This window comes from Drosophila nasuta, chromosome 2L (genome assembly GCF_023558535.2).
Source record: "Drosophila nasuta strain 15112-1781.00 chromosome 2L, ASM2355853v1, whole genome shotgun sequence".
Lineage (NCBI taxonomy): Eukaryota > Metazoa > Arthropoda > Insecta > Diptera > Drosophilidae > Drosophila > Drosophila nasuta.
The window spans coordinates 17,545,710-17,557,336 of NC_083455.1; the positions used below are offsets into that span (position 1 = coordinate 17,545,710).

The following is an 11,627-nucleotide window of genomic DNA, read 5'->3' on the forward strand; positions in this document are numbered from 1 at the left end:
AGTGACCTCAAAATAGACCATTCAATGCATTGCCAGCTACTTTTGGCGTTGCTCCTCTAACTCTCCCCCAGCTTCCTCTTAGCCATCAACCCCTCACACACACACACACACACACAAAGACACACCATCCACGCTCTGGTCAGCCACATTGAGCAAAGTAAAAACGTTTACAACTTTTTAGATTAGATTAGTTTGCTAATAACAATTAGTATTTGTATTTTATGCAGTGCGCTCAGCTTGTGTTCTCTTTTGTTATCCTTGTTGGTTTTTTATTGTCATTAGCAAATGAAGTTAGCCGGACACACACACACACACACAGACAGGAGAGACTCGATACTCGACTACAATATGTTGGCCATAAAAGTTCAATGGAATTGCCGAAAACTTTTTGACCAACTTGTAGTAGATAGATTTATCTATTTATTTCCCTTCCCTCACTCCCCCACTCCCTTTGTTGATTTATAATGACTTTATTTAATTTTTGCAGCGATTCAAGTGCTGCTAACGAGCAACAACTGCTGGCCATTAAATGTGAATCGATGGAATCATCGACGGTGCCAATGGATACCACAGAAACGGAGACGGCCAAGGATCAACCCGATGCGGACAATATCAAAATGTTTGTCGGCCAAATACCCAAGACTTGGGATGAGGCAAAGTTGCGACGGTTGTTCGAACAGTTTGGTCGGGTGCATACGTTGAATGTGCTGCGCGATAAGGTTACATCGATTAGTCGAGGTGAGTGTGTCATGCATACAAATGTCGGGATTAATCCACAGAGTCCACACACCGTGAAGAGGCTTAAGGTCTCAATGAATTTTTACAATACCCATCAATTTGAGGCACACCCTTTTTTGTTTGGCCTCTGAGAGTCTGAGAGAACATCAAGTAATATGATTATGGCCAACACATCAGCATTAAAGCTTGCTCCCAGGTGTTGACTTTACTTTTTCTCCTTTTATTTATTTTATTTATTTTTTTTTTCTGTTGTGCTCAACTTTTGCTCAGCAGGTAATTGGCCATAATTGCCACCCTCACATACTCGAGCTTTTTGGTTAATTCTATACTGTATTAGAATAATTTACGCATTTGCTTGCAAACTTTTATGAAAGGTTGAAATTGTGCGAGCATTATGCATATGTTATTTATGGCCAAGCCCGACCACTGATCGAATGTTCATACGTGTGTTATGTATGATTATGGGACTTATGAGCAGATAAGGCTCACAGCACAACAAAAACAACAACAGCAGTAGAAGTTGCCTCTCTGGCCAATCATTGAGTGGCAGCAGCTAAAGGGATTACAGCTAATGCTGAGTGGTTTAGTAATTGGAATTGTAGCTGAGCCAACAATCGAAAAATATGTGTAAATATTGCCGAAAATAATTAATGGTTATTGGCAGATACAAAATTAAATGAAAGTGAAAATGAAAATGCACAGTTTTTATAAAGAGCATTTAAAAGATTCATTAATTGAGAGAGAAAATATATGTTATAATTTATATCAAAATCCTAATAAATATTTTGCAGAATACTAAAAAAATTAGATTAGGATGCGCAGCCTATTGGAATTTGTTTAACAGAGAAAATTTAAAAATTGATCAAATTTCGACAACAAATTTATGCATTTGAACATTTTTTAATGGGTAATTGAATTGACAAACAAATTCAAGCAATAATTAGCATAAAAATATACTGAATTTCTATAAAGGCTAATTGACTTAACAAACAAATTGAAGCATTAATTGGTATAATAAATACTGACAAATATTTTCTCAAAGAAAAAAAGTAAATAGAACAAGTCAGTACATTATGCAAATAGGCAATTTACCAAAATCAAATGCAATCAATTCTGAAAAAATATTTCTTGGAAAAAATGATTTTGAATTTCTTAAAAGGAGATACTTTAGACTAATTAAAAAAAAAATACTTAAGACTTTCATTAAACAAAAGTTGAGAAAATACATTGTAGCAATCAATTTTTAATTAAAAAATGGTCAAAAAAGGTCAAAGATCAATTTTTTAATGGCTTTAGTATTTTTCGCACTGTAAAGTTTTGTCGCTAGGTAAAATGTTAGTTTGAGCATTCACAACTTGTCACGTCCGATCAATCACATAAATCCAAGTATATATATCTATATAAATCAACCACCTCCATATTATATATAGTCTGTCTTATAATCATAATATCTGCATGGCTTGCCTGATGCGCTCGTCCTTTGTCCAATTACATATCAACGCAAAAAACGCAAAAAAAAAGAAATATAAAACTAATTGCATGGCAAAATTGAATTCAATTGTCCCCTGCCTCCTCTTAAAATGCATGATCAGCCAAAATGCTATAGACTATATAGAATACTATAGTGATAATAAACGTCCTTGTGCATTTGTCTATACGATCCGTGTGAAACCGTTTTGAGTTTTTACCTTCAATTTTGTTGTATCGATTTGTTGTATCGATTGTTTCTGTTCTGTTCTGTTTCGTTAACAGGGTGCTGTTTTGTCACCTACTATACGCGCAAGGCGGCTCTGCGGGCCCAGGATGCGCTGCACAACATCAAGACCTTGGATGGGGTAAGTAGTGTTCATCACAATTTAATTCGATAACCGATAACCGACCGATAACCGAGTCGTAGCAGGATGTGTGTCATTTTTGATGTGTTGTAATTAGCGGTTGCTCGTTGCTCGTTCTATTTGTTCTGTATGTGCCTAAGTATGTGTGTATACAAGTGTTGCATATGTGTATGTATGTATGTATGTATGTGTATGTGTATGTGTTGCCTCCCCTTTTCTATTGTTCACCCCATTTCTTTTGCTCGCTGCCTGAATAATGCAGCTTGAGAAAGTCAACTGCTTGCGCCTTCTATCGATCGCCTCGAATGACATACTTTCCATACACACACACACACACACACACACACTTATAAATCTAAGGGGGGGTTGGAGGAAAGTTGTGTTGTTGTATGGCCAACACAAATGTAATCATCAGTCAATTAGTGGATTCAATTATTGAGGACAATCTCATTGTTAACGTATTAAATGAAGCGTTCAACGCACAAGCAAACACTGCAAAAGGGGAACACCCTCTCCACTTCCCTTCCCTTCCCTCTCCCTCTGTCTCTCTTCTGCTTCCACCAAACTCATTTACATATTCAAATTGTTAATGGAAAATCCATATAGCACTAGACACACTAGAGCAACACACACAACACTGGAGCTTGGCACTGAATATATTTTGGGGGTAACTGGCAAATGACGCCACGTGTGTAATTGTCAAAATAATGACCAATGTGTTCGCTCGCCTCGGCTATATATGTATATGCGATACTATGCGATATAGGAATACATACATATGTATGTATGTGTAAGTTTACGCATACGAAACAAGAGAGAGAGAGGCTTTGTTTGTATAAGTAAGTGCCTCGGCTAGTATGTGAGTGTATGTGTGTGGGCATGTCTGATCCTTTAATGCATTTGCCAGGCAGCCAACAAACCCCATCCAAGCTCACTCTCGACACACTCGACCTAGTCGACAACGACAACGACAACGACAACGTCGTCGTCCTCTGTGCAAGAGCTACTTAATTTACCTGAAATAATCGATAGGTAAACAGACGTTAAAACGTCGGCATTTTCTCACACACACACATACGCACACACACACGAGCAACTTGTCAACGGCTACAATAAATATTTTGTTTTGAAGTGACCATTTCCCTATATATATATGTACATATAATATATGAATGTGTACTACTACTGAGTGTCTGTGTGTGTTTGGGTTAAGTGGCCTGACAGCTTTTTGGTCAGCTCTCAGTAGCAGTATTTTTTTTTTATTCCGTGCTGTGTGCGGCACGTGTGAATCGAAGCAGTTGTGACGCACACCATGTTCTCGACTACACTGTGAAATTTCGTTGAAATACTGCAAAGATTTTCGGGCGCTGCCTGAAAGTATGCACTACATTTTGTCGCAAGCAAATATGTGCACAGTGAGAGAGAGAGAGAGAGAGAGAGAAACAGATCGAGAAAACACTAAGAGAACACAACTCTTAAATATGTATGTACATTTGAGCAATTATTCAAATTGTAGACGAAATTAATATAATTTCACAATTATTGTTTAATTCTCAGAGAATAATTCAAATGAAAAGAATATGTACAGACAAAATGCAGAAAATATTTTAATTTCATAAAATTTAGTATGCACATACTTTGAGAAAAACTTTTAATTCCCATAACAACAAATCATACAAATTTTGATTAAGCTACAATGCAGTTGCCAGCAATTGGGATAAAACCTACACAAGCCACTTTATTCAACATTTTTCCAAATACAATAAAATGGAATATATATTCTACGAAATTTAACACTGATTGAATTGATTTGCTTTTTTACATTTAGTGCGCAATTATTGATGAACCTTTTAATTTCAAAGAAAACAGAAACTTTTCTTACGCTTAAATTTATTTTTGGATTCTGTATATCATGAAAATTGATTCTATATATCGATTAAAGTACATATATTCTTTTGAGACAAAATGTTCACAAACAATTTAACACTGTTATTGTGAACATTTCCGAATATGAAAAATACATTTTCTAAAGTGTGTTTTCCATTTCAAAAAAAAATATAAACTTTGCTACACTTAAATTTAGTTTTAGACTTTATCAAATTGCTTCCAATTACAACAAAATTTAAACAATTTGTTTGATTTGCATAATTATAAATATAGCTTTAAGTGAAAGATCTGATATTGTATTTTACTTAGTTAAATTTATTAATGTGCAAATCTAGCAAACTGTTCTATTTTTATAATTTTTCCTCGTTGAAAAGAAAATATAAATATAAATATAAATATAGATTAATTTCAGAAAGTTACATTCAATTAGTTGAAATGCAATTGCTAGCAACTATCACAAAAGTTTAACAAAAGGTTTAAAAGCGTTGTTTTGATTGCCCTTATTTGTCAAATAAATGACAAAAATATATATAAATATTTCTGTCAGTGCTGCAACTGCGTCAATTACTGAATTTAAAGCGCTTCCTCGCTCATTCTAAAAACAAGCAACAATATTTTGCCAGCTAATTGACGAAATTTGCACAACAAATACACACATGGCAAACGGATGAAGGAGGTGAGAGGAAATTTTCGCAAAAAGAAGAAAAATAATGGAGAAAAAAAATAGGAAGCTTAACAACATTTTGAATGACAATCGTATTACAGTCCAAATGCCAATTGAGTGAAAAGGGTAACAAAAATCTAAGGCAACAATTTGTGGAGTGGGCAAAACATTTTGTTAGGAAAAAAAGTGGACAACAAGCAAAAGAATGAAAGAGAGGAGGGGCGGAGTTAGGTAAAGTAGAGAACAGGACAGGCCACTTAACTCATTCAACTGTCAATTTTGAATAATAGAGCAGCAAAATGATGCAACAATGATGGGTGAGTGGTCGACTGCCAACTGCCAGCTGCCAACTGCCAACTGAGCCCAGAGCCTGGTGACATTTTGCTCGTAATTTGTGCAGAAAACCTTTAGGCCGGAAAGGTCCTGTCCGAGTTCTTGTTGTCAGCCTGCCTGAACATTTCATTTCATTTGGATTTCTAGCCACTCACTCAACCCAGCCACACTCAGTCATTCTTTCATTCAGACAGTCAGTCAGTCAGTCATTCATTCACTTAGTGCACTTTTCTATCGTCCCTTTTTTATTTTTACTTCCATTTTTTTTTTTTTTTGATGCTGTGAAGAGTGCTTGCCAAACTCTAGCAATTGCTGCATTTCTAATATCTTTGTAAGTATTATTATCATCATTTCCTATTGAAATGGGGCCCAAAGGCGAGGCGCTCTTAACTGAATGAAAAGTTAATTGAAATCAAAGTAATGGCAACCCGTTGGCAAGTCCTGTCAGCAGACAAGGACAACGGCAACGACAACGACAACATCAACAGCAGCCTTATCAGTTTGCTCAATGAATGTGAAATGAATTAAAATTGTTAAAAGCAGCGCTGCACAGCGCATTGAATTGCAAGTGCTAATGGCAACGTTAATGAAATGGCCGCTTGATTTTTACCCCTTCCTTATACTTTCACCAATTCTCAACTCTTACGCTTGGCCATTTCATTAGTTTTATGAACATTTTGTTAGCCCTTTGTAACTGCACTTTCTGGCAGACACTCGAACTTGTTGCATTAGTCGAAATCAAACTAATGAAATCTACAAAGCAAGAGAGAAGCCAAAGAAGCAGTCTGCAATTCAACAGCTGCCGTCTAGATGAGGCAACTATTAAAAAACAAGTAAAAATGTTATAGAGTGTGCCCGACTGTGAGATACCCGTTACCCATTTCGAATAAAAGTAAACGAGTTTGGTATTATTCCTAAAATATACCTAATTAATATTCATAAAAAATACTGAAATATGTATAACAAATGGTATATTTGGTATATTGATAGGGTATTACGTTCAAAATACACTATAGAATATATTACGTAGTATATAAAATATACCACATTCTATATTTGGTATATTCATAAAATGCTGCATTCAAAATATACCATAGAGTGCACAATAAGCCAGATTGTCAGCCAAAGTATACAAGTAGGCGTTTCTCCCTATATAAAAGTATTTCTTGTATAACTTCTAAAATTTCAATCTGATCGCAACTTAAATTTTACGAATCATGAATACTATAGTTGTTAATATATAGCGTAGCAAAAATTTGAAATAATCTTGATCCATATACATATATAACAAGTGCTATCTAAAAAAATTAGAGCTCTATCTTTTATAGTCTCTGAGATCTAAGTGTTCTTACGGACGGACAGACAGACAGACGGACAGACCGTCATTGTTTTATTGTCTCGTCTGTTGATGCTGATCAAGAATATGAATACTTTATTGGGTCGGAGATGCCTCCTTGCCTCCTCCTCCTACATGTTACATACATTTCCTGGACACACAAAATTATAATACCCTTCTACCCTATTAGTAGCGGGTATAAAAAGAAAGGACAGGAGATACTTTCAAGCCTGCTCTTTGCTTCTGTCCTTGTTCAAATACAAATACAAATACAAACACAAAATTAATACTACTCTTCTTTTACCTTTTGCAGATGCATCATCCCATTCAAATGAAGCCTGCAGATAGTGAGAACAGAAATGGTAAGTTCAATAACAACTACAACTACACAAAAAAAAATAGGATATTTCTGGCCATGTCTGGCTGATTGCTAAGACTATTTCGAGTTTCTGCACAGTTTTTCTATTTTCCTGTACACTTTGTGTCTAGATTTGCTAGTTTTTTTCCCCTTTTACCTTGTGGGTTTAATCACAACTTGTATCGAGGACATTCGGTCTGCCTCGTTGAATGAATAATGCTTTGGCAAAAAGGGGGCGTGTCATTTGTAGCCAGTATTAGTTGGATTTTGCGGAGGCCCACTAAATCGATTAGAGTTGTCTCTCTGTGTGTCTGCCATGTCTCTGTGTTTACTTCCCCCTTTTGATACGTTGTGGATAAATACAATTTCAATAAGAGCACAACTCGGGCACGCAACCTGTCTCCCTTTTCTCTCTGCTTCTCTTTCGTGCTCGCTGTCAACAGTAACTAAAAAGGCAAACAGTAATAGGTGGCAACCCTGGTCAGCCAAAGCCAACAAGCTTTGCGTTCGCCGAACTGCGCACGGAATTCCAAAATGAAAATCGTTATTGAGCCTTTTTCAACGTTACGTTGTGTTGCGTTACGTTTGCTGGCCATGGCCGTCAACACAGACGATGGCGACGCCTCGTTTCCGTTTCCGCTACACAAATGTGTGAGAGTGTGAGTGTGTGTGTATGTGTGTGTATGTTTGTATTGCTGCCTTTGGGTTATAAGTTTGGTATTTCTCCAGTTTTCTTCTTTTTTTCTAGCATTTCTTCAACAAGAACGCAACGTTATCAAGTTTTCTATTTCTCTTAGTTTCTCCACTATTTCTTCACCTCTTTCATAGCGCTTTCTTCTCCTTTTGTACTGCTTTCAAATCCCTCTCTATATTGTGTGCATAATTGCTTTCCTGCATGTCGACAATTTTGCATCTTTTATCAGTTCAATTGTATCTTTTGTTGCAGTCTGATTCGCTTGACTCAAAGGCAATTGATTGGATTTACGCTTTTGCCTCCTTTTTCCCTTCACAGCATTTTCCATTTTCCATATTCCACCTTCTGGCTTTAGTCGTGTATCTCATCCGCATCTTTAGCTGTTCAATATCCGCAAAATGTGCTCGACAAGCACTCGGATAATTTGTTGTCATTTTGGTGCGTCAAAAATACACGCGTGACAAAAATAAATCACAATTTTAACAACTCGGAAAACGAACAGAAAGGAATGAGAGAAGTGAAGACACCCTCGATACTGAATAATATGCATTTTATGTCAAAATTGTATTGCTTTAGATAGCTTTCTAAGCGAACATTAAAGTTAAATTCAGTTCTCTTCAACTCTCACAATTTCATTCCTGAAATTACGTCAGTGCTGCCTCTCTTCAGCATTTACAGGGTATTCGCATACGTAACACACAAATTTTATAGTTAATTAAGAAATGGCGAAATTGTCACGGCGCATCTCATGCTGCCTCATTTATTTTGATGTATTCGTTGTGGGCGTGTTTAAAATAAATGAATATTATAAATAAATATATACTTAAAAAAATACACAAAATACACACACACGCCAAATTGTTTATTGTACAATTACGCGCAAGTGACAAGTGCAACCAAATTCATTGTCGGATGCTCACACAGAACATTATAAATTATTTTCGTTGGTGCCAAATGATTAATTTTAACAAGCCGTAGAAGAGAAGCCGAGCACAAATTTAATAATAACACAAATAAAGTGTGAACAAAGTGTATTCACAATTGTGTGAATAAAGTGAGAGTGCTCGATATTGCAAGAAGAATTGAAGGAAATATAATTGAAAAAATGATAAATAAATATTAAAATCTAATAAGAGACTAATTTTGAGGTAAAAGTTTGTTGAAATCAGAAATTTCTAATACATAAATTAAAGAAAAGGTATAGGTAGAATTTTATATAAATCTTCACGAAAAGTTAGCTGAAATCAGAAATTTCTAATCGATCAATTGAAGAAAAAAGAATAGGAAAAATGTTAAATAAATGACGAAGTCTTGTAACTAATTTTGAAGTAATAGTTGGTCGAAAACAATGATGAAAATTTAATCTATTGATTTCAAATTGTAGAAAAAGTTTCTCTTATGTCACTGAATACAAATAATATATATATTTAAAACCAGTTATATTGCTTCTCAATGTATTAATATTAAAATATTCAAAATCGATTTTGAGGCGAACATGAAAAGTATTATTTATTCAAGATTTTCTTATTATTATTGTTTAAGGTTTCAAGTTAATTAGCTTTTCTCTAAAACAATATAAAGGTTGCAGATGTTTTCCATAAAAATTAGATGAGCTACACATCTATAAGCTTAACCATTTCAACAAATATTTAAGATTCCCAAAAACATCTTCTAAATCAATTCTTCTATTCGAACATTTAAAATTTTCTATAAAAAATTAAGTGAAATGAATGTTATACATTATTATTTATTTTAAATTGTAGCCAATATTTTGCTACTTTATTTAGATACTTTCATAAATGTATTTTAAACTTTTCTAAAATTAATGGCTTTCAAGACCTTGAACATCAAAATTCAATGTGCTTAACTATTCCTAAAAATATTCAGAAAATGTTTTACCTAAAATTCCGCAAAAACATTTTTCAGCCCATTAATGCCTAGTCAACATTTTGCTGTTTATGCTAATGCGACTAGACAGATATTTTGTTTAATTTTGGTAATACCGCTATTAAACATATAGAACATTTCACTCATCGCTTTTGGTCACAATTTCAAATGCCACACGAAAATTTGTTGAATGCAACAAGTGCAAATGCTGCCTCAAAGTGTTTGCCTTTCGCTTAGCCACTCTACACGGAACCTGCCACTGTTGTCGTGCCACAGTATCAGGCCCTGCCTCTTCCCCTCACTCCTCCTCATGCTGCCTGTGTGCGTGTTTGGCAAAATGTTTTGGCGACACTTGACAAAATGCCAGAAATTCTAAACACTTTTAGCTGTGTTGTGTTGTCGTTTTGCTGCCTTTTGGCTGCCCTTTTGCTATGTGCTTCACTTGGCTCCTCCTAGTTCAGCTTTGCTTTTACTTTGAATTTTTCCCTCTTTCTATTTCCTGGCCCCATTTTAGTCCCTCCCTGTCTGTCAGCTATAGAGCTCTCTCGTCTAACTGGCAGGCAGAAATCATGGCAAATTAATTATTTGATGCAGCTACGAGCAGCGTGTAAATTTACGCACATTTATTTATGCCGTTTTGAGTTTGTAATTAATGAGTTTATTAATTCGCAAATTGTCAGGCGCTGACAGAGGCACAAAGTAATTCCATCATGATGCAACCTACGCGTCTTCTTCGTTCACTCTAAGTGCAACACACATTGCGTCTTGTCTCATCTTGCGGTATCTTTAGATCTCTGATGTGCTCAAGTCAAATGCATTTTCATGTTTGCCATTTGCCACAAGCCTGGTGGCCTGTTGTATCTGCATCTGTAAATGTCGCTGTCGCTTTGTCTGTATCTTCAAGATACTTTTCGCTGCTGGTAGCATTAACACACTTTTCACAATTCAATTACTGCATTCTACGGGCAGCAAAACAATGCGCTTTTCTATTCCGTATTACTCTGTGTGTTGCAAGTCTTTCTTGTTTGCTCTGTGCGCCTCAATTGATTTTCGCACATTTGTTGCTCGTTTAGCGACTGACGTGATCCCTTGTTTAGATAACTGATACTACGATGCATCTGGCAATAGATCTCTCTCTCATCTAGCTACATTTTGTGGGCTGGTTGTTAATTGAGTGGGTCGCTTAACTGTCCGTTAAATGTGTTAAATAATCAATTTGTTTGTACAAGAGAGAGCGAGTGCAGTTAAATGAAGTAATGCATGGTGAAATACGAATGACACTTAAATTACCTTAATAGATAAATAAAATAAAAATAAATTTCTCTATTATTAGAAATTTTAAACAGTTTAAATGTAATGAAAAACTCAAAAGATTATTTTACATCGTTTAGAAAAAAAAATACTGATATTATCTGCAATACAAAAATGTTTCCTAACAAAAACTGTTAATAAGCAAAGGCTAAAAATTCTGATGCATCAAAACTGATGCAATAATCCTAAAGTATCAATTATATGCAAGGCATTTAAGTTAAAAAATGTAAAGCAAATGAACTAAACTCCGATTTTTTTTGGTTTGCATACCATTTTATGCAATTATCTTGAATATGTTATTAAATTTAAATGCAATTAAAGGCATTAAACTGTAAATGCAATTATCTGATATATGCAATTATATGCAATGCATTTAAGTTACAAGACTTAGAGCTAAGGCAAATAAATTATTGTTTGTCGATTGTGTGTGGATGTAAATACATTCATATGTAAATAAAATTATACTGTAGTATTAATAAACTTACCGCTAATCCAGTTTTATTTAGGGCGTGAATTACTCAGACGAGGCACAAACCCACTCACTAGCTTAAAATCATTTTAACACATTTTTTTTTATTTTACTT

At 35.0% G+C, this 11,627-nt stretch overlaps 1 protein-coding gene and 1 long non-coding RNA gene across 2 annotated transcripts in view; one reads left to right on the forward strand and one right to left on the reverse strand.

Annotated features, from left to right (window-relative positions):
* The window catches only part of LOC132794810 (uncharacterized), a 65,565-nt gene extending 53,964 nt beyond the window's left edge, over window positions 1-11,601 (reverse strand). Inside the window, exon 1 of the long non-coding RNA XR_009633335.1 lies at window positions 11,529-11,601. This is a non-coding gene — a long non-coding RNA (uncharacterized LOC132794810). The remainder of the gene's footprint in view (window positions 1-11,528) is intronic.
* LOC132794783 (CUGBP Elav-like family member 2) overlaps window positions 1-11,627 on the forward strand; it is a 64,379-nt gene that overhangs the window by 9,335 nt on the left and 43,417 nt on the right. Inside the window, 3 exon segments of the mRNA XM_060805066.1 lie at window positions 488-738; window positions 2,491-2,573; window positions 7,107-7,155. Of these exon segments, the coding sequence (XP_060661049.1) occupies window positions 488-738; window positions 2,491-2,573; window positions 7,107-7,155 (383 nt within the window).